The 24,706-nt window shown below is 39.5% G+C and overlaps 1 protein-coding gene across 1 annotated transcript in view; it reads left to right on the forward strand.

The window, feature by feature from the left end:
* The first annotated feature begins 617 nt into the window (after positions 1-617).
* PLEKHG3 (pleckstrin homology and RhoGEF domain containing G3) overlaps positions 618-24,706 on the forward strand; it is a 58,564-nt gene continuing 34,475 nt past the window's right edge. The window contains exons 1-2 of the mRNA XM_087703538.1: positions 618-736; positions 983-1,266. Of these exons, the coding sequence (XP_087559664.1) occupies positions 618-736; positions 983-1,266 (403 nt within the window). The remainder of the gene's footprint in view (positions 737-982; positions 1,267-24,706) is intronic.

Consider the following 24,706-nt stretch of genomic DNA (forward strand, 5'->3'; position numbering starts at 1 on the left):
CACCATCATTCATTGTTAACTTTTTAGAGTGGAGAATGCATGAAAGCTTTTGAAATTCTGCTCAATTGTTGTACAATATACGATATCCTATTATGAAATTGTTAGCTTTTACCTATAACAGACAATATCACCTAAGGCCAAGTGTATTCATGAGAGTATTGATACAAAATTCTGACACAGCATTGCTAAAATATATTCACAGAACCATTATATCCATTATGGGTTGATAGGTGTGCGTGAGTCATTACTTTGTACCATGTAGCAAATGGGAAGAGTTTTTAACATCGTTTAAAATCCTGCACTGATCCAAGATGGTTATATGTGTATTTTACTTTAGAGAAGGGTTGTAATCTAGGAAAGCCTTTTTTGCACTTCAGGACGCAAGAAAAGCAACTCCTCAACATATCTCATCTCTGGTAAGATGGTACAGTCAAAGCTGCCATTTATCCAATGTAAAACTTCGGACAAAACCAGGAGGATGAGAAGGATGGTAATGATTTATTATTGAGCTCAACCTGTACTAAATCTTAATCCGGAATATCTATGGTTTCTCCGCCTGAATCAAATGAGTGAAGGCAAAACGGATTTTAAAAAACCCAAAACACTATTACCGAAGAATGACCTTAAAAGGAAACGATGAAAAGCATAGGGACTTCTACCTCCAAGAACTCTTCCCGCGCCGGTGTGAAAAGGAATCTAATGCAAAATATTTTGTGTCCTTGTTACCCGATGTAGGGTCTGCTGCTTGGGTGGGAGAGTTGGACTAGATGACCTCCAAGGTCCCTTCCAACTCTGATAATCTGACACATTCGGGGTGTCAACTGGGAAATCGCACCTCCAGCAGGTGATGGAGCTTCTGGTCTCGCCGTTCTCCTGAAATCGAGAGGGAAAGGAAAAGTTTCGGGGCGGCACGACGGTATTGCCCGGAGCTACGGGCACGGCAGGGAAGGATCGCCCCGCCCCACACACGAAGGTGAGGAAGAACTGCGCGCGGCGACGCAGGTAGCTCGGAGTTAATCATTGTCCCGCAGGCAGGAGTTGCTTCGCTTTGCTCTTCTGGCAGCCCCTCCTTGCGGCTCGGAGTCTCCACCTCCTCGGAGCGTTGGGTGACCCGCCTGCTTTTTTCCCCCTTTCCCCTTCCTTTCTTCCCAGCTAACGATCTTCGGTGGAGAGAGCTTCCTGCCTGGCGGATCGGTCTAACTTCAGCCCGGGCTTTCGGCGCGCGATCTGGTGACCTGGTCGCTCTGCCGCATTTGGGGAAATCGGGTGAGTTTTCCTCCCTTCTCTTCGTCCCCAGAAGGAATTCGGGAGAGCCGCCCTTTTCGCGGCTGTGTCCGGATCCGATCCGCCAAAGTTTCCCGCTCCCTCTTCGGTGCCAGCCGGATTAGGAGGGTCAGTGCAGGTTCTTTATTGCGATTAAGAGGATTTTCTTCCATCTTTCTTCCTGCCTCCCCTTCCTTTTGGCATCGCTACATCCCCGGCCAACCCATTTCTCCGCATGGGCAGGTGTTTTCCCTGCGCCCTTGGCGCCCTAGGGGACACCTCCTTTTCCAGGAATTGGTCAAAGTCGCTGGTCTCTGCAGTACCTTTAGCAGCCCACGCGGAAATCGCTTTGTGCTGTTACCTTTACGCGCGCTTGATGACCCGTTAGGGGAGGCGTGAACTTTTTTTTCTTTCCTTCTCTTGTATTTGGTTCGTCGTCTCGAAATCAAAGCTACTTTCCGCGCGTCCGGAATTCTTTAGACAGCTGTTTCTTCCACATCCGCACCGAGTTGAGGAACCTTAGACAGAGGGACGTCAAAGTACAGTATTGAATTTCCTGATTTTTGGTTAGAAAACTTTCGCTTATCCGTATCTTTTGAGAGCTGCCGAAAAGGAACGCTTTAAAGAAAAGTTATTTCAAGTTGATCAATCGCTTAAGGTATCCGATGAACAAAATTATCTGGACAAGCCGTAGATTCGTGGGATTAGGAAGGGTTTTTCCCTTGAAAGTTATTATAGGATCGCTGGCTAGTTTCGTTCAAATCCTCCCCTCTCCGTTTCCAAATTGGTTTCCTCCGGTTTAAATTGGGACTACAACTCCCAGAATTCGCAGGATTGCCATACATTTGGGTTGGGGAAAGAATTTCAGTGATCAGGAGCATTGGCACCAGGGCACTCGATTGTCGTGGATCAATTAATTTGAACTAAAGCTATGTAGTAACAGTAGAAGCAGTGGCTGTTTCCAACAACAAGAGAAAATAAATAGGTGAGGCTAAAAAAAATGGTCCGGAGGGGAAACTTGATGATAGTTGGTTAACCTGAAAATAATATAAAGAACTTTGGAGAGAGGGATTGTATTTGGTTAGTGAGGGAGGGGGTGCTGAGAACTGAAAATGCACTTTTCTGTCTCCTGCTGTTCAGGAATGTTGTTATGTCAGATCCGTGCAGACCTGTGTTTGCAATCCCTTTTATGAAACATCCTGATCAGTGGCTCTGAAAATCACCTTTTGCCTGCCCAGAAACCAGTTCCCATCTTGAACCAGCCAGTCTGGGTTGCTTCTGTTTAAGGCAGGGACCAGCATCTCTTAATGCAAGGATTTATTTTAAGGAAGTAAGGAAGAGATGGGTTTGCACTTCTAATTAAGATATAACACAGTTGGGGCTTAACATGAGTGATTGGGGTTTATAAACCAAAGTTACACTGTTTGTGAACCCAGACAATTGCAGCTTTATTTAGCTAATAGTGATTAAACCATAGTTTAACATGTACAAATCAAACTCTTCTATCAGAGCATAGGTGTATATTTATTATGTTACGTAGCATTGTTCATTAAATGTAATCAGTCCTGTAAATGTTGATGTTCTCATTTAGATGCTAATTTAAGGAAAATAATTGTATTGGAACAAATTGAAAATGATGAATATAAATGCAGGGACATGGCAGTAATTTCTGCAAGCAATCAAATGCTTGCAAACTAAACAATGCTGAATTAAATTATTGTAATAAGATAATCTCCTCTGGGTTAAGTGGTGTTTTCACAAGCATGTCCACAGTTTTCTTGGCAGCGGTATGGAAATGGCTTTTGAGGGAGAATATTGTGGGTTGGGGGGGTGTTTTCCCAGGACACTTTGCAAACCAGGGATTTTCTATCCTGTCTAAGTAGAGGCCTGATTTGACCCTATTTAGTTGCTGAGATCAGCCAAGGTCGGGTAGGTACTGTCAAGCTTTTGTCCTCATGGCTGGCCACACCCTACCTTTCTGAGAGAATATACAGAACTCTCAGGACTTTTACCTAGGTGTTCTTGTGTCATCATTACTCTATTACATTACGAATGAAATATGTGTTATAGTTACTTGGCAATAGACAGACTTGCAGAGTGTATAAATGTTGAATGGCAATGTTAGTTTATAACAGCGGTATAATTCACTTACCTTCTCTACCGGTTCGCAAATGTGAGCATATGTGCCGCGTCTGTGCATGCGCACTGCCTTCTGTGCATGGGCAGTGCTCACACATTATGTCGGAGCAGGTGGGCGGAGCCTCCCACATCTGCCACTACCAATTCGTCTGAACCGTAGAGAACCGGCTGAATACCACCGCTGGTTTAGTATATCTGTGGAGATTCTCAGTCATCCAGATCATGGTCGTCCCAAAAGTGCTTTTCAAAAGGCAACTAGGTTTTCTTGGTTCGTTTGTTTTCCTTGAAAATGTTTTGCTGCTCATCCAAGAAGCTTCTCCAGTTCAGCATTTTAGTTTAGAATAATGCAATGGCAAAAGTCTTAGGCTTGGATGAAAACCGAAAATGTTAAATACAAATCTCAGGAGAGCTATGAACACATTTGCTGGGTTGACCCATGTCAAGCCGTAATGTGATGTATTTGATTTGGTATAATACAATGTATGAATCTAATCATTGTGGTTTTATATTTATGGAGTATTTTAGCTTGCATATCAAATTATGACATGACATGTACGATCATATAAAGCATGGTTTGGTATAATACGTAGATTAGCCATTGGTTGTATTCATACAGTGCAACAAACTATAATATGGATTGTTTGATTTTAGGCGTGTCACTTCCCAAACTATTTCTGTGCTAATAAATAGTGATAGAGCTTTCTGGACCCGTTTCCTCCTTAAACTGGGCAAGGTAAGGTCTGACATCATCTTAATTATGATGCATAAACTTGGTGGTAGTACGCTTTTTCCAACTTAAGTTTATTTTTATTTTCTCAAACTGAACAATGAAAAAATCTGATTCACAGTACTGTAGCTACGGTAATTAGGAGGAACCATGCAATATTTTGATGTTAAACAATTAATTTGATTGTTTGAATTTTATTCTGGATTGTATTAATGCTGAATACAGCAGTTAGAAAAGAAAGCCTTAATTGTTAGTGGCATTTGAAGCAACACTGTATTTGGCATCAAAGATAGGTGAAGGGATATAGCTATTCAGTTCAACTGCTGTTTTAGAAACATTATCCTTGTGAGAGGTCTTCTTCCTGTTGCACCAGCTAAATAAAATTCAAATCAAATGCAGCTTTGAAAACATTCAGCATAGCAACCTCATAAAAGAGTATAACTATTCCTTTTGCTTTATCTGGTTATTTATGTACTTATTTGTATCCTACCTTTATTTTTACAAACAATTCAAGGCACCAAACATACAATCCACATGCCTCTTCCTATTTTCCCCACGACAGCGAGGTGAGTTGGGTTGAGAGAGAGTGATTGGCCCAAGATCACCCAAGCTGGTTTTCCTGGCTAAAATGGGACTTGAACTCGCAAGTCTCCCACTTTCTAGCCTGGTGCCTTAAGCACTAGACCAGAGCAGGCATGTGTGCCGGAAACCAGAAGAGCAGCTGCCTTTTGCGCATGCACGTGCTGGGAAGATGATATTCTAGTTTCTGGTGCATGCATGCACACTGGCCACCTGGTTTTCAGATTTCTGGTGCACATACATGCATGAAGACCAGCTGGCATGCACGTGCCGGAAACTGGAATATCATCTTCCCAGTGTGTGCATGTGCACTGGGCATCTGCTCTTCCAGTTTCCGGCACTCCCGTGCATGTGAAGACCAGCTGGCCAGTGCACCAGAACCCGGAAGAGCAGCGGGTGGCAGCTCACGTTCCCGGAGAGATGGGTCTGTGTGCCACTTCTGGCACACGTGCCATAGGTTCGCCATCACGGCACTAGACCAAGCTGGTTATTAAACTGATACAAGCTGGTGAAAGGATTCTTTAAGATACTGGGAAGGGAAAAAACGCCAAAGCAAAATAAATATGTATTAAAATGCAGAGAAAGATAAAAGTGTTGAACTTGTTCCCTGGTGATTACACGAACATGAGTAACAATATGGAACTGGTTTATCATTAGCATCTTCTCCAAATTTAGCCTACAGCCTGCTGTCCTTATCTGAGTGAGCTCCCAGCAGAGGATTAATCAGGGTAGGGTTAGCCCGCTTTGGTTTTTCCAATACCAGCCAGTCAGCTTGGGGCTGAACATGTCTAAAATGCAAAAGAAATATCCCAATAGTGTAGGTTCAATTTTTTAAAGAAAAAACTAAATCTTAAATGTGATATGAGGCATCCCTGATTGTAGGAAATCCAAGGGAAAAAGCAACTGTGTTGTAAAACTATAAAGAATTGTTTTACATTTTAAAGCACGTCCTTTAATACGGTAGTAATAAACTTGGTTCTACCCCTTTTTCTGAGTATATGAAACCACTTTGTGATTTTATTATCTTTGCATCAGTCTTGCAGGGTAAATTAAGTTATAAAAGAGTTGTTTGCCTAAGGCTGCCTAGAGACCACATGGCATTAAAACTAGGTGAGCTGTGTTCAAAGCTAACCTATGTTGCAAAAATCCAGCCGATTACTATAATAGGCAAGTTATGTTTCCCTTCCATCTGTTGACTCATAAGAAGATAAGGAGTCATAGTTCATTCTGACATGTGGTTGTAAAGGTAGATCTCTTACCATAGATATACTGTACTCCAACGGTTTTCTCAAGATGTTAACAGAAGTATCAAAAAAGAATTTTGCTTTTCCAAGAAAGGCTAATCTTCCCTTCCTAGGACACACATTTAGCTCTTTGTGTAATATGTTTGTCCAGCTATACAACCGCCTCCCTTATATGGGTTAAAGATTTAATCTTGGGCTCGATACAAGCATGTATTCACAGCACAAGCTGTCTCCACTGAACATCCAGGAATGGACTGGATTTAAGGAGGTTAACTCAGCAAAAATAAGAGTGCTAATGCAAATGGTTTGTAGAGTGGGTGTGCGTGGGGAGCTGACACTGGAATTCCAAATAGGCTGGGGTGCTTGCTGCTACAGCTGTGGGAATAAAACTTTGACCTCTGCTGCATTCTAATTTAAAATTTGTGCTGCTCCATCACACTTTTTTGTTCAGGTTTTTTTCTCCTTGGGCGCTAAGTAGCTTGGGTTGGAAGTGGGAGATGAGCTGCTTTAGGAAAGGACCTTGAATGCATTTTCAGTACTTCAGCTGCAGGAGTGCGATTCTTTGGGGTTTCATCCTTTTCTTATCACATTCAGTAAAGCACAATACCCATCCTCAACTAAGGCAGTGTTTTCAACCTCAGCCACTTTAAGGTGAGTGGACTTCAACTCCCAGAATTCTCCAGACAGCGTGCTGGCTGGAGAATTCTGGGAGTTGAAATCCATTCATTTTACAATAGCTGAGATTAGGAAACACTGAACTAAGATATTCTAGTCTTGCTTTTTACTCTTTCCTCCTTTGCAGGATGTGTAGTAAAAGGCAAAGAGAGAGAAATGGATGTGTTAGGATGGAAATTACAGGCAAAAGGAAATGAGCAATCCAGAAGCCATTTTGTTCTTGACACACCCATATATACACAAATAGACCAGAAGCACATATTATAGAGGAAGGCTATGTTAATCTATGATGACCAAAAATCAGGAGTCTGGTAGCACCTTTTCATACTGAAATATTTTATTAAAAAGTGAACTGCAGCTGCCCTTTACAAATGGACATTATGCTCAGTGCCCAGTGGCCATATTGGCAGGACACTTTCACAGTTCATTCATTCCCGCATTGCTCCTTTTTGTTAATGTGACTGCTAAGCAAACAAGTTGTTTGAATCTTAGTTTGCTGTATCCCAAGCCAGGATTACAAATTGCAGTTCTGGGTTTAAGAACCCAGAATTGGGTTGGCTTTGAGCAGATGAAGCAGGATTGGTTTTGGAGCAACAAATCCAAAGCCCACATTTGGACATATACAACTTACGGTGAATCTTAGTTAAGACAAAATTCAGTAAAGCTGAACAATTCAGTATGGTGTAATAATTATATTTCTGGAGAAGGGCTATGAATCAGAAGTGGATTGCTGCCGGTTCAGCCGAACTGGTAGTGGAATTCAGGCCTGGGTCACAGAAGCAGCTGCGATCCAAGCCTGTCACACCCCCAAACTGATTCTCTGGTGTCTTCTGCCATTGCCGGCATGGTTCTGTGCATGCGCAGAGCAATTTTTAGTCAAATGTGCATGTGCAAGCAATGCAAAGCATGGGTGCAGCAAACCGGTACTAACCGGTTTAGGAATCCACCCCTGGTCTGAATCTTAGCTTGTTTTATATGCAATACAACTGGGCACTGTAAGGCAAAACAAAGTAAATCATGTGACGGTTTAACCCAGCCAACATTAGCTAGGGGATTGAGATCCTGATTTTCTTAGGGTTATAATGATCAGTATGTTATCTGTTATATCTGTACTTGCTTTCGTCATCTGCAGATGGGCCTTCAGTGTGAAACTGCTCTGGGAATCTGTTCTTCACAGAATTGTTGGGTGACTCCTGATGAGCTCATTTTGCTTTAGAAGGCAGCTGCCTCACAAAAATACCAGCTGTGCCATTTAAAATTGCCTGACAGACAAGCCTCACTGCATTAACAGTCTGCAAGCGTGAGCATGCTTCTAGCACAACACTGCCACACAGAAGCATCTGTGATGTATATCCATTAGGGTTTCTAGTTCTGAGTTATAAAAATCCAGCCAACCTTAAGAAAGTTAACAAATGGAATTTTCCTTATCTCTTTCCCGCTGCCTAGTGGCCATCCAGATTTTTGTAGACCATATATGGAATTACTGATATGTCTTCACTTAGCTCATATATTATAATGGAAACCTCAGAGCAGCAAGTTTGTCCAAAACAAGAACTGGCCAAACTGTAAATAATGAATGTGACTGTTCCAACATCTATTTTCAATTATAGAGCTATACAGCATCAGATATAAGCCACATGTTTAGTTATATAGAATGAATGGTTGTAATTGTGAATTATGACTTATTTTCCTTGGCAGCTGTACCAGGATAATATGTACACTATCCAGAACACAGAATAGTGTGTTCAATCATTCATAGTCCAAACTATGGATTTGCATTTAAATCTAACAATCTGCTTTTTTTTTCATCTAATGAAACATTTCCTTCTGTATGTTGTGAATTGGAAACTCTGATCATCCACTGATTTTTTTTTTTTTGGGGGGGGGGGTGCCAACCCTGAGGGAGGTTCATTTAGAATCAGCTTGAAGTTGGGCTTTCCTACATCAATTTTAGGGACTCCCCTATAACTCAGAATGCAGACTGTCCCCATTATAGTTTAAGAAATTAAATAGTTGTTTTTATATCCTACCCTCTTATCCCTGAAGAATATGTTAATATTTTACAATTGGAGATATTGATTTCTATTGTCTGGGATGCTTTATGGAGGCTTTAATTTTTATTTCCAGGCCATATTTTTGGAGAGTATTTGTAATTTTATTATTGCTGTTTTACTATTTATTTTATGAATCACTATACGCTGTTTTGATTCGATGTGATAGGAATACAATTGGGTTAAATTGTTGAGGTATTCTGAGTTACTAATAAAGGACACCTCATATTTTGAGTTGTTTATGGGCCTCTCAAGGGAACCTTGGCAAACCCAGCTCAGGTGTTCCTTATAAATATTAGAATTGGCAAGCTTGTCTTGGATATGAATGGTGAGGAAACACTCAGTTTAATCCTAGTGTCAGGCTAGTCTTCGCCAAGCTAGCCTCTTGCTGGCTAGGACAAATGGATGGTAGAGTTTATAGCTAAAGGACCTTAGATTGGGAAAAGCAGCTTTTGGTCTTTCTTTGTTAGTAGTGAAGCCTTGTCTGACCCATCACGATCCCATGGACAATATTCCTCCAGGCCCTCCTGTCCTCTACCATCCTCTGGAGTCCATTTAAGCTCACACCTACTGCTTTGGTGACTCCATCCAGCCACCTCATTCTCTCTCGACCCCTTCTTCTTTTGCCCTTAATCTTTCCCAGCATTAGGCTCTTCTCCGGTGAGTTCTTCCTCCTCATTAGGTGGCCAAAATACTTTCTACTACACCTGAGTCTTTCTACTATACCTAATGCGTCTTTCTACTACAAAATCTTTCTACTACAGTATTAAAACTCAGTAGGTATTTATGTACTATACCATTTTGCATTTCCTCACGGAGAACATCTCTGAGAATGTTCTTGGTAATTATCTTATATTTTAGAATGAGTAATTGAAAGTTATACACTGAAGATTCCTTCTCTGGTTTCCAGTATGCGCATAGCCTTCTTATGCTGTTAGTACCAATATGTGATTCAATACAATAATCCTATTAGGAACTATATTAAAAAGTGTAGTCCAGGGAAGTGAGCAAAATATTGAAGTGTGCTTTTAAAAAATGTTGGCAGCAATCCCTTTTAATAGGCTGGACCGAAGTTGTTTGTTGGTTGTACCTTTGACTTACTTACTGTATCTTTCAGGTTAATTTTTATAGACTAAATTACATTTTCATAATTAGGGATTTTTATGCTTTTGAAATTTGGAGTTATTTCCTCCTCCTCAGGTTTTACCCCCCCCCCCAAAAGAAGTTACATTATGTTCTTTTAGAATCTTATGGGGTTATAGATAGACTAGCATTTTCCACCCAATGGGCTATTAGAGATTTAGGATGACAACTCTAACCATTGTGATCCATTTTGGGGGGGAAGGAATTAAGGGGAGAACCAAGTTAGATGGAGTATGTTTGGTTTATAATTTCCCATTTTGCTTTAAGGCAGGAATCTTCATTTGTTCCTTGTGGATTAGTATTTCTAATTCTGTATACAATTATACATACCGGTATTATGCAAATGTTCAAGAGAAACAAGATGTGTAAAATAAAATAATCTACATTAGTGAATCAAGAAACATATTGCAATGGCTGGTACAGTGATGGGTTCTGGATCCCGTTTCAACCAGTAGGGCCTCGCAGCATCCACATGGACGCATGCATCTTAGCACCTCCGCGAGCCTCCGCAATGCTCCAGCTGCTCAGTGGAGCATTGCGCAGGCGCCATGCGCGGAAGCACCGAAGACTTAAAAGACCAGTAAGTAGCTCGGGTGGGTGGGTGAGCCCTCTGGAGCACAGTACTGGAACAGTATCGGGGCGTACCGCCTGCAACTCACCACTGGGCTGGTAGTACCAAATTAAAGATGTTTCTAGATGTTTCAAGAGATTGTATATTTTTATAATTTTCTCTTGATGAAGAAACTGGTACTTCAAAGATTCTCTGCTCAGCTGATATCTTTCCATGTCAGTCAAAGCAACTTTTAAAAATGTCTCTTTTTAAAATCAAATGACACAAAATGGATGCATTAATCTTTCTAATGAAAAGAGTCATTTATTTGACATATACTTTGAATTTCAAATATCTAATCCTCCCTCTGCCCCCCCTCCCCTCAGTTTTCTAGCATGTTTTGATTTCTCATTAAAAAGCAAAGAACAACATACGTTTTTTTATCGGTATAATATTTATTTTAAAGTTTTTAATGTTAAACTAGAAATATTCTGGTTATTAGAAAAGATATTAGCAAAGGCAGCTTTGCCATCCGAATGAGTTATTTGAATTATATTAGGATAACATTGTATAAAGAACATTAGATATGGTGACATTGATGTAGCTGGTGGAAGGAGTGATCAGTAAATCCTTCAGAATAGCTTGTTTCTGTGCATGTCAGAAGTTTGGGTTTCTACTGCAAAGATTCTTAATTCTATAGGTGGCTTTTGAAATAGTTCCTGCCTACAGAGCTTTTGGTTCTGTGTCCTTCTGAATTGCATAGGCTAATTGATTTATGGATGGACAATTCTTGTAGCCTAGGTTCAGCTTTATTTTTTTAAAGTGTGTTTTTATAACCCACTTCTGCCAGGTCAGTCTACCTCACATGGTATTTTATTTTATTTTTTAATTTTTTTAAATTTTATTTTATTTTTCAATTTTTTTAAATTTTATTTTATTTTTTATTTTTATTCAATTTATAATCTGCTCTATTCCACTGCAATTCTGGGTGGCATACAATGAATGAAATCTGAAGTGTTAATACCACTTTATAATGCCTTGGTAAGGCCACACTTGGAATACTGCATTCAGTTTTGGTCGCCACGATGTAGAAAAGATGTGGAGACTCTGGAAAGAGTGCAGAGAAGAGCAACAAAGATGATTATGGGGGTCTGGAGACTAAAACATATGAGAAACAGTTGCAGGAACTGTGTATGTCTAATTTAATAGAAAGAAGGACTGATAGCAGTGTTCCAATATCTCAGGGGTTGCCACAAAGAAGAGGGTGTCAAACTATTATCTAAAGCATCTGAGGGTAGGACATGAAGCAATGGGTGGAAACTAATCAAGGAGAGAAGCAACTTAGAACTGAGGAGAAATTTCCTGACAGTTAGAACAATTAATCAGTGGGACAACTTGCCTTCAGAAGTTGTGAATGCTCCAACACTGGAGGTCTTTAAGAAGATGTTGGATAACCCTTTGTCTAAAATGGTATAGGGTTTCCTGCCTAGGCAGGGGGTTGGATTAGAAGACCTCCAAGGTCCCTTCCAACTCTGCTATTCTATTCTATTCTATTCTATTCTAAATTTAAAATAATACAATCCATGCAGTACATCCTGGCAAAAACAAAACCACCAATCATGTTCTCATATATCAAACAATCTATTAGAGACTCCTCTCCACTCATTTTAGGCACCTTCCCCAATTTATTCAGCATTGAGCTCCCTAGGACAGTCAGGCTATGCATGTGATAATCTAACGTTTGAGGACTGCTGTTAAGGTAAAAGGAGATCTAATCTAACTACAGATCTAATTACAGGTAACCTCAACGTAGAACCATTCATGTAGTGACCATTCGAACTTACAATGGTACTGAAAAAAACACTTATGGACATGGTCACATGATCAAAATTTGGACTCTTGGCAGTTGGCATGCATTTACATGGTTGCAATGGCCTGGGGTCATGTGATCACCTTTTGCGACCCATTTTGTGCCAATGGGAAAGCCAGATTCACCTAACAAACATGCCACTAACTTAACAACTGCAGTGATTCCCTTCACTGTAGCAAGAAAGGTCATAAAATTGGGGGTGGGGATTCATTTAACAACTTGCCTTATTTAGCCTTATTTAGAAATTTGAGGCTCAAGCGTGTTTATAAATCAAGGATTACCTGTTGTTGTTTCCAAAATGAGAGAGGGACTAAAATCTGCGGATTTTGACTGGCTAAAAATAAAAGAGCAACTGGAATGAAAAAAGTGAAGCATCCTTTCCTGATATATTTAGAGGCAAACCCCAAGGAAAAAATTTGTGTATGGGATTGTGCATAGCTGGGAAGGGGGCAGTTGAGTAACTTTCTGGAATCCAGTGTGTCTGCTAATTGTGATAGTGGATGAGTGGCTAATCTGCTCAGTGAATTTCCGTGGGTCAGAAAGAGCTCAGGGGATGTCCTGCTAGAGGTGGTGCTTAAATGATTCTAAAAATTCCCTTGGGCTGTTTGTTCTCTAATGCAGCACAGAGGTATTTTAAGGACTTAAATTTAAGCCCTATTGTATTAAACATTGCCCCCACAGTAAATCATTTGTTTGAAAATCATTTATTTGACACGGATTGCAGTTGCAAAAGATAGCAATAAACGAGGCCAAGACTGTGGGTCTATACCATATGTAGTCTTCCCAAGGCCCCAGCCTACTGAAGGATCAGTAAAAATACTTTCTTTGAATCCCAGAACAAATATAAACAATGCTTTGAAAGAGCTGCTGTTGCTGCTGCTGTCTGAGGGTATGGAAATGTAAAGCTAGCTTAATCATCAAGGAATTTGGATTTTTTAAAAATACTTAAGGTGAAAGAGCATTGGAAACAAAGAAAAGTTTATTAATATGAAATTTAAACAAAACATTGGAATAGGTTTTGTGAACAGAGTGCTAAATTAGTTAATCTGGATGTGAGTGAAATGAATGATTAAAAATGTGTGAAGCTGTATTTGTCTATTCTGAGGTAAACCCTGTTAAATTTAATGGGATTTAATCCCAGATAAACATACTGTATCTCAAACTGCAGTTTTCCAGTGCAATACTAAATATATTGTTCTGGATCATGCAAAATACATAACTGAAATTGTGCAAATCCTATAATGGTTTAGGAGGATGTATTTTCCCAGCCATTTTAGTCTGCAAACAGTTGTTTGTGTGCAAGTGACATGAACCATCCAGTTGTGGTTTATTTTATAAATTATGGCTTACTGTGTGTAAGTTAAGCAATTGATTCCCAAGTACATCCCAATGTTGGAGATAGTTCATGATTGTGTGTGTGTGTGTGTATGTGTATAAAAATTATTTATAGTCCCTTCTATCTTTGATATGTATTAACGTTTTCAGCAAACAGAAGGAAAATGTGCTAAAATGTACACTCAACCATATGGGAAATGGGTCATTCATATCATCCCTTGAGTCATGGAAACTCTATTATATAGTTTGCCAGTGCTGTTCTTTTTTTTTTTTGGCCTCAGCGGATCAGAGGTAAAGAAAAAAATCCTGCATCTTTAATAGTAGAGAGAAGTGGAAATTGGAACACGTAATTTGGCATGCAAGTGGCAACTGCTGAAATTATATTGCTACTACCATAAAATTGCAGAGTCCTTTGTCATTAACATCTATCCATCCCATCCTAGCAAGCCATATCCCGCTTGCTTTCTGCCTGAGTCTTTGGTGAGTTCAAATTAGACTTGGGACATAATTGGCATTAATACTTAATGCATGCCAGTTGCATGCACCAAGTTTCTTTCTTGTAAGAAAAAATAGATGCCAACATCAGGGATACTTTGATTGCCTATCACCAAACAGGCTGCCAAAAACCAAGCTTCAAGAAGGCCATTGACCTCCTTTTGAATGTGAAAGAGGTTCGGGAACCTTTACTTTTGCTTACTGGAGAGTTTGGCCTGTGTTTGTTCAGAAAAGGGCAACAACAGGTGTGAGAGCTTTCCTTTGCTCCATAGAATCAGCCACAGCAAAGCTAGCCAAGGAGCCTCCTAGGAAACCAAGTTCACATGTCTCTTTTTTAAAATAGAGTTGGATCCAACCAGTTCTGACAGGGATTTTATGAGCATTAGCCCAACCTTTATGGCAAATGTTAAAGAGGTGAAAACTATGGGAAAGAGAGCCCCTGTTTAATAAAACTGTAATGTGTAAAAAAAAAACCTGCCTTGTACTGTTCTCTGCTTTGTTGTTAAAAAAAGAGAAATTGTGATTTTCGTATTACTTTGGGTATTTCCAGATGAATGATTTGTAGGTGTTCTACAAATCAGTTATTGTTGGAAGTTGTTGTGCAGCTACTTTCTCTTTTCCCATGAAAGAAAGGGAAACACAGAATAATTCTTCCTTTTATGTGGGGGAAAAAAAGAAAAGTGGAAGAAATAGCGAGGAAACACAAGGTTACAAAAGGAGTGTTGTCTAACTCCCTATAAAACTCCTTAAGGAGGCAAAGGGGCGATTTTATGGCAAAAAGCAACTTCTGGAGCCTTTCTAGAGGAATGTAATATTGTAGGAGTTATTGGCTGGTTCATTGGTATTCAGTAATGTTAACATGTAGGCACTCAATTGTGAATGTTTATAACATTTGCATAGGATGTCTAAATAAGGTAGAGAATAAATTGCCTGTGACATTCAGCTAGGTAGTAAAACATATGTTGCAACCTGGTAGAGCAGGAGAGATGTAGTAATACCTACTTATCTGCATAGTGAGAAGTTGATTTTTAAACAGCCATAGTACTGTAAGTGGTCATATAACTTATAATCAGTGAGAGACTAAGAGTTTTTTAATTTACCATTTAATCAAGTAAAACTATACAGTACAATACTTTATGCTACAGGCCCTTATTTGACCAAACCTCAAATTAGGCTATGGTACTTGTCTCGTGAGGTTGTTGGGGAAGCCCATTTTGCCTAATGTGCCTCTATCTCCACCCTAATGTTGGCTTCAACTTTTGCCACAGATTATGTGGCCCTTGGAAGTCACATAATTTTGGTTTCAGATACAGTAGTTACCCCACATTATCAGCCCCTGTATAGTTCTTGTAGGGTGCAGAGCAGCTTTTGAGAAAGATGTCAGTTAAACATCATCTGAAGGACAATTGCAGTCCAATCTACACATACCGCCCATCTTTTGTGGCAGGATTGTTTTTAATTAAAAAAAAAGCTCTAATTAAAATTACATGGCATTATAGAGTTCACATAATTGGTTCAGTGCAGCTGGCAAAGGAGCTGTGATTGGCCGCACCTATTTATTGGAGTCATATCTGTTTTTGTTCCCATTTAATGCTGAAATAGGCGTTGGGTGATGCCTGGGCAGTGGCTGTGTCCTTCTGAACTCTGTTCAGTTTAAACTTTCTTCTAGTGAGCTCCTGGAGTTTCTGTGTTTGATTTCTGGGCCCTGAAACGTGCCTTGGAGTATCCTCAAACTTGTTTTTCTGCCTTAGGGAGAAAATGGAAAACAAAGGAATCTGGTTTCCATCTCAAGATGGAGCCCATCAGAATAATTTCCTAAATAATTAAAAAGTCTTTTGGCCCAAGATTTATAAATCTTGATTTTTGATCCTGATTGCATCAAGAATCATCTTAATGGAAAATTACTGTTCTGGCAGAATGGTTGCTAGGTATGTTATGAACCAACCTCCTATCCCCAATGTGTGTTTGCTAAGGCTGTGGTCACTTCCAAGCTACCTGAAATAATGACTCTACTGCTGATTGATGTTTGGAAGGCAATTTCCATGTCTAGAAGTAAAGTAAGGTGTGCCAGTTCAATTCACGGAAGAGAGAATTTAAGGTACATTCCATGATGTTTCACACTTGTCCATTCTTCCTGTGAGTCATTATTGAACTCTGTGTATTTCAGTGGCCGTCTTGTAGGCAGTTCTTTCTACAATGCCTACTTTCTGATTTCTTGCCTAAATTACAGCAATACGTGTCTGGGATTATACTGGTGTTTAATCAGAGTGGAGCTAACATTACAGTAGTAAAATATAAAACACAACTTTGCTATATAAAAAGGAAGGTTGTAGTAATTGTTATTCTACTTACATTACGGATTAAAAAGTTTGTGCCTCACTGTACAAAACCCACACAGATCCTGGCTTCAAATTTCAAAATTGATAAAATGAAATATATGCAGAGAGAATATCAGGAAATTGTTTAGACAGCTAATATTTTGTCTTAAAACAAAGATTAGATTTAGCTTTTACATTTAGAAAACTGGAATAAAATGTGCCAAGTTAACTTTATGCTATTATCTTTAAAAGCTTCCGCCATTACCTAAAATGAAACTTTGATAAGAAAAAAAAGCATATTAAGCTGGGTTGATAGATTATAATAACATTGTAGCTTTATTTTTTACTTTGTGTTGTAAACTCAACCATGATTTAATCAAGAAAAGATGCTTGAACAAACTAGACTTTAGTTTGATGTAAAAACTGGTGCAATAATTTTGGATTGTTTTTATATATTAATGTTACCAATGAAAGTACTGGTGTCAAACACAAGGCCCAGGGCTAGATTCAGTCCACGGGGTGCTTAGATCTGGCCTGCGGAGCTACCCTGGAAACAGTGAAGGACTGGCCCGTGGTGCCTCTGTCTGTGAAAAAAGAGCTTGTGAGGGCCGCATACGACCCTCCCAAGCCCTGTTTTTGCTGGCAGAGGGTTGCCGAAGACTGAAAACGGAGCTCGGGGGCCTGCTTTTTCTGTCAGAGCGCTCAGGCCACCATAGATGCCCTCGACACGAGTGATGTTGATCTGGCCACACCCACCCTGACCACATCCACTCTGCCCCCCCCCAAGGTCAAACATAAACCTGATGCAACCCTCAATGAAATCGAGTTTGACACGTCTGATCTAGTGGTTAAGGCACCAGACTAAAAACCAGGAGCTGGTGAGTGCTAGTCCTGTTTTAGGCATAAAAACTGGCTAGGTGAATTTGGGCCAGTCTCTTTCTCTCAACCCAACCCACCTCACAGAGTGATTATTGCAGGGAAACTAGGAGAAGGAAAGAGTATTTGTGTGTTGCCTTGAATTATTTATAAAAAAGGTGGGACATAAACAAAATAAATCCTAAATTTTTAGAAAGAAATGAAGGCATTGAGCATTTCTAACATAGCTGACTGAGCATGGTCAGAATATTACACATTTGTACTTTATAAATCTGAATGCATTCTCCTCATACTCAATCTCATGAAAGTTAAGCTAATTATTACTGTACTACATCCATTAATTCTTTTTTATGAAAGAATACAGATTAACAGAGTTGGAAGGAACCTTGTAGGTCATCTAGTCCAACCTATCACCCAAGCAGGAAACCCTACACCATTTCTGACAAATGGCAGTCCAGTCTCTTCTTGAAAGCCTCCAGTGATGAAGCTCCCACACCTTCTGAAGGCAACGTCTGTTCCATTGGTTGATTGTTCTCACTGTCCAGCGAAGATATGTATACAGTCTTTAAAACTAACTTTAGGTTTACATCCGGCTATATTAGCAGGAAAATTTTTTATCAGTATATATAACATCCTATGTAGTCATATTTTAATACTGAGAGATAAGGTTTGTTCCATATGATTCCAGAGAATTCCCTTTTTTCCCCAAACACAGCCATTGGTACTTGAAATATATGAGGAATTGCAGCCATTCCTGCTGGATTACAAAGATGCCGAGATGGACTTTGTACTTTATATTGCATCTGAGAGTCATGATAAAACCTGTTCTATTGAATTTCTTTGGGCTTTGAAACCACTATGAGTAATAGGCAATTTATAGAGTAATTGATGATTTACTCTTTATCTGCTACTGATGTGGGGGGAAAAAGGGTGTCCAGTGCCTGCCCCTTGCTGTCCTGGATATATTGCCTTGGTTGGTCCAAAGTCAGTAGTTAAGCCTGGTTCTGCTTTGTAGGGGGGGGGGAATTGGGGAGGGAGATCTTAAGGGGCAAAATGGACGCCTTAAGAGTTGTTGTAGGTAAGCACAATTTCACACTCTGAAAATCCCAAAGCACTCAAGAAGGGGATTTTCCCTAGTTTGGAGAGGATTTCAGAATGATATAACATACCTGAACAAAGTTGCCCTTTAATCAGCTTCCTTATTTTTCGGTTCTTATCACTCCAGTGACCTCCCATCGCTCATGATTTTCTGAAAAGCCACAGACAAAACAGGGTAGTCCTAAGGTCAAATCAAGTTCATTACCTCTAGCTTTTAATGCAAATGTGACCCAGATATGCATGCTTGTAGTAGTTGCAATGGTATTTCAGGCATCTTACTAATACCAGCCAGTCGTGTCACTAGTAACCACAAAAGCTTTGCCGTAAAGCTCCCAAATAATAACTTTCCGCACAATTCTTAACCAGCCAAGGCTTGCTGGAATTCACTTCAGGCCCTGCTGATGGCATTCTATCCACAGGGTGGTGCTACAACTATGACTTCTCTAGCCATCTTCACAGGAATTGGAACTGGATCAATTTTCTCCAATGAATTATTTTCCAGATGTGTTGGCTTTCAGCTTTCATTGCAGGGGACAGGGTGGCCAAGGAATAATACATTCCTGGAGAACATATTGGCAGGTTCCCCCTTGATTAAAGATACTTGCAAATTTAAGGCCATGGGAATTTTGCTAATCATTATTAACAAATGTGTGGATAATGGACTTCTTTTTACATTACTATTTTGGAATTGCTGTGGTTAGATCATAGATAGCCCCTCAGGGTTGGATAAGTACATGTAGTAGAAATTTGAACATTTAAATAATCTGTATTGATGTTCTCTTTAATGTAGAATGTGACCCTCGATTTTTAAAAAACAGTATCAGAAAGTGATAGGGCATAGCTCTTCCGTTGTTGAGATTATGCTGTGGTGAGGATTACTAAAGGATTGGCTGTGCAGTTTTTTCTTAGGGTTCAGCAAATGCTATAGAAACAATTTCATAGCCTCATCCAATATATCCAGCTGTTTATCACTTCTTCCAAGGTATAGTTGCAAAGACATGATGGATCTGAAACCAGATTTTGTTCCTTTGGACATACCTTCCATGTAAGAAAGTATCCTTAACAGAATTATTATTTGGATGTTGAGGTTTCGTTTTCCTTTTAAGCTCTTATTTCAAGACTCATAACATGATGACAAATCTTTGATAAATAGTGGAAACATAAAATGATTCCCACATTTCATAATTATTGAAATAGAATAAAAACTGACAATGTAATAAAAATGTAGGTTTCTTTCCTTTAGCTAAGGAAAAGAAGAGAATGGTTTTGCACCTCTAAAGAGAGTCCAATGACATAGAATACATAGGAATGTAGTCATTTGTTCCAAAAAGTTGCTTTGCTTTTGTTTTTATTAGCATTTCTACAAAAATTGTTTCCCTTTGTGGTCACTATTCTTTTGATGCTTTATCTGTCATGGGCATTGTGGTTTATCATTAGCTATTGGATGTATCTTGTGGAAATATCAAATAAAACTCATCCTGTATTGATGGTTCAGTCATGTTTTTACGAATTTCTTGATTGCTTTTGCATCTGAATTCTACTATCAATTAATGTTTCCCATTCCAAATATTCTGTTCTTGGCAGTGAAGATCCTGATAGGTTCACTAGGTCAGAACACACTTTTTACTTATTAGAAACCTTGCTAAAAACAAACATAATAAAGAATAAGTTTCCTAAAATAACAATATACCAAAAATGAATTATGTGATTATTAAAGCTAATGCTAACTTTTGAAGTTATTAAAGTAGAAACATGTCACGTAAAACATCTTTCTCTGCATCAGTGTATTTATATTACAGAATAGTGAAACTAAGAAGATTACAATCTTCATACAAAGTTAAGTAAAGCAATAGCAATAGCTCTTAGACTTACCAGTAGATACACTTCACAGTGCTTTTTCTCTCTATCTTTAAAGCAAGGATTTCTGGGTTTATTTGATTCATACCTCATTGTATTCTAGTTTTATCAGTGTCACAGAATCATCAGACAAGTGATGTGAATACATGGGTATGGGAATAATCTTGTGATGCATGGTGATCTTGTAAGGGTCAGCCAACTGCTTAATGTCTAGATAAGAAAGACAAGGAGTTTTATTTTTATACTAGTATTCCTCCTCATGGGAGTTTAAGCATATATTTACGGTTCTTAATTTCATAACAACTGCAAACTTAAATATCTCAAATGCAACTTCCTTTTTTTCCCTTTTTAACAAAAATGTGCTTCAATATTTGCAGCACTGTGTCAGTTTCCCAAAATGCAGGATAGCGTTAAAGCTGCCAGTTCGATACTTTACTCCATCAACCATAGCTCTGGTCATCCTTATTAGTATTAACAATACTGTCTAATAAATTCTGGTTATTAGGATGCCTATTTTGCTGCTGGTTTGATTTCTTTGACAGATATTCAACATGCAATTTTTCAATATGTTTGAACTATTGTAAAACAGCATGTTTTACGATCATCACAGGTTAATTTGCTTTTAAAAATGAAAATTCAAAATGGTGGCAGTGGCTTGGATTTGGAAAAATAAAGTGATCATTTTCTGTTTCAGATCTTTACACAAAGCTGCTTCAGCTAGAAGTGGAGGGGAAGGACACACATTTTGTAAGCTCTGCAAACTGGCCCTGGCTAGATTTGAAAATTAAGTGAGGTAATTTATCTTTTCACTTTTCCAATCTACTGGCATGTTGGAAAAGAAATGTGTGAAGGAACTTAGGAAACCATTGTCTCTCACAGAGTAACTCCCTTAACTGAACTGATCACTTTTGATGTCTGAATGAGAACAAGAAGGTATTAAAGAGTATGTATTATAGAATTGCAGGTGCTTTTGGGATAGGGGCAAGCAGATCACTGCACAAGGGTACTCTGGGCCTGAAAAGGTTGCTAATCTCTGCCTTAAATTAGAATGGATGAAAAGTGTTATCAGCAAACCACATTACAGCTTAGCGCTAAGTGCGAATCAAGTGTTTTTATTATGTATTTCTGTTGTGTTCAAGGGTTTTGAGACAGAGTCACAAAGTACAAATATTTTATCTTCCTCGTGTGGATAATCGTAGAGAACCTTCTTTACTGTTTAATTAGTGATAACTGCTATTTCTGACATTGGCTGATGTGGAGTTTTAAATTGGAAGGTGCATAATTGGAAAATCAGAAATTAACAATTAGCTGAAATATTACTTTAGCAAGCAATTTCATTATTTGGTTTTGGTGATACATTAGATGGCTTGGTGCAGGGGGGAATTGTAATTGAGAATTACATATTGGCACCAAACCTCATTTCCTTTTAGCATAACTCATGTTGTTTTAAACTATTTGTATAAAAAATAGTTATACTATTCCCAAAAAGATAACCTCATCTTTTAGAGACCTGACATCACAGTAGTATTTTTCCTGTCTTTGGCATTAGCATTTATTACCATTCATTTGTTCTTTTGCTGCCTGTTGCCCAACCACTTCACTTTTCTTTGTTATACTACTATGAAAAGCTGGCCATTTCTGCCACTGTGTTAATTGCCAGAATAATTATATAAAGGATAGTCCTTGATGTAGAACCACACCTGGGATTGGAATTCCTTTGGTGAGCAATGTGTTTCTTAAGTGAGTTTCGCCCAATTTTACAACTTTTTTTGCCATGGTTATTTTAGGTATTTTTTTTTTTTAGGTATTTATTATACATTTATAGGCCGCCCTTTTCCCTGAGGGGACTCAGGGCGGCTTACAATAAAAGGGGAAAGGGAGTGTAGGACAAATACAAAAAGAAGTGTGAACGAGAATAAATTAAACAGTAAAACACAACATTCACTCGACATTCGGGAGGGGCGAAAGTAAAAACTTATCCCCAGGCCTGACGGGCTAGCCAGATCTTGAGGGCTGTGCGGAAGGCCTGGACGGTGGTGAGGGTACGGATCTCCACGGGGAGATTATTCCATAGCGTCGGAGCCGCAACAGAGAAGGCTCTCCTCCGAGTAGTCGCCAGTCGGCACTGACTGGCGGATGGAATACGGAGGAGGCCAGCTCTATGCGATCTGATGGGTTATTAAGCAAATCTAGTTTCCCCCACTGACTTTGTTGTAAGCCATTGGGAAGATCACAAATGGTGATCAGGTGCCCCAAGAACACCACAACTGTCATAAATGCATACTAGTTGCCAAGTGCCCAAATCATGATCACGATGCTGTGGGAAAACCAGTTGTAAATCTCTTTTTTCGGTCTACTGTAACTTTGAACAATCATTAACTGAATGGTTGTAAGTCAAGGACCACCTGTATATATGACTTGGTTTAACTCTGGAGTTCTACATAATGTAATGCATGAGCTCCATAAATTTAAAAAAATATTATTAGACTGAAGTAAGATAGGAGTATCTTGAATGTGTTAAGTAGCCTGAAAAATAATGCCTGGGTTTCCCCTTTCCAATCTTATATAGACTGACACAGGATGCTCCTCCTCACTGTATTGTGTGAGTCCTCCTGATGCCAATGGAATTGGACCAGGCCACTGCACTGTAGTATTTAAAATTAGTTGTGTAGAAGTCTTTGCTTTGTGATAGGCTTTTGCTCTTGGGCCTTTTGCCCAGAATGCTCTCTGACAAAGGCATGCGATTCCAGCAACTCTTTTTCCCACCTAATGATTTGCTGGTGCTCTTTTGAGCCTCCACAAAGTTGGACAAATAACTATTCAAGGATTCTAAAGTGTCAGGGGGCAATTCTCATGCCCACTTTATATGGAAGTGATTGGTTTGAGTTCTATTCTACCTATTCCCCAGGAGCTCCACATAACATACACAGTGCTTCTGAAATTTCTTACAAAAAGTTTGTGAAGTAAATTAGGCTACGATGTGAGCTCAGCCAACCTCACCCACTCAGCTTCACGGCTGATGTCTTTCCAACCTTAGTTCTATACATTAATTGCTGGAAAGCAGCTAAATACCACTTCACATACAATGAATTGCTATGCAGATTTATTAGGAGGCAGAATTATGTATCGGCTAACAGTTTTTGTTTATTCTTAGTCTTGGAACAAGTCAATTGAAAAACAGAACACTTGCTGATAATAGATGTTGGGACAAAAAATGGATTGTAGTAGAAATGATAGATTCATGCTTTGGAAGGGGAAGAGGAGGGGGGAGTTTCCCTGGCAACCACCAATGACCCCTTAGATTAGGGCCTCCATAATCAGAATTCCAAAGTCATGCAAAGTTTATCTTTGCTGCCACTTCAAAGTCAGACAGCCAAAATGAATCCAGAAAATGGATTTAGAATTCGTAGTGTATTCTCTGGAAACCACAGTCTTATTCAAGCCCAAAATCTCCTGGCTGCCTTTATTTTGGAATGCATTTCTAAACATAAAGATCATGAATTATTTTCACATGAAAATAGGGGAGAAGCTTTTAATGGTGGGAGGAAAACGTCCCCCCTCCAATCTTACGCAAGGAATAGTGGCTGGTTCTTTAAAAGAGGTAACCAGGAACACCATCCTAAAATAGCTACTGGGGGTAGAGTGCATCTAGTCATAGACCCTAGGAACAGACTGGTGCAGTACAAGCATGGTTAATGTGTCAAACATTGTAACTCTTTATCACTCATGATCAACTCTGAAACATTGACTTTCTGACATAGTAGTCACACTTTTCCACTTTTTTTACCTACCCACATCCAATCCTACCAGCAGTGGGATTCACTTACCTTTTGTACTGGTTCGCAAATGTGAGTGTGCTTGCTCATTTTGCTTGCACACACCACGTTCTACACATGCGCACCGCCTTCTGTGCATCCGCAGTGCTCAAACATTATGTCAGGGCTGGTAGGCTGCGCCTCCCACCACCGCCACTACCAGTTCGTTTGAACTGAAGAGAAGTGGTTGAATACCACCTCTGAATTCTACTTTTCTTTTCTCTTTCAAGTTTGCAGCCTCCTTAAGATACTCTATTTCCTCATTTTTCCCATTGAGTTACATCTTGCTAAATTTCCATTACTGTAGAGCAATGACTCCGATTTCCTCGCTTGATCCACTGTCCAACCCAAGCACTTTCCTTATAGGGCAGATCTCTTTTAGGGTGGGGAATGAGGGTAGCCAAGAGTATTTCAGAGTGAAGAACTTGCTTCTAGCCCCAACCACCTTTATTTTCTAAGGGTGTGTCCCCTGATTGGATTACTGTAACGCACTCTACATGGGGCTGCCCCTGAAGAGTGTTCGAAGACTGCAGTTGGTCCAGAATGCAGCCGCGCGAGCGATAATGGGTGTACCTAGATACACCCATGTTACACCTATCCTCCACGAGCTGCACTGTCTCCCCATTGGTCTCCGGACTCGCTTCAAGGTGCTAGTCGTTACTTTTAAAGCC

Source organism: Thamnophis sirtalis, unplaced genomic scaffold, assembly GCF_051295495.1.
Source record: "Thamnophis sirtalis isolate CommonGarterSnake01/CBP01778 unplaced genomic scaffold, rThaSir2_p1.2 scaffold_1, whole genome shotgun sequence".
NCBI classification, from domain to species: Eukaryota; Metazoa; Chordata; class Lepidosauria; order Squamata; family Natricidae; genus Thamnophis; species Thamnophis sirtalis.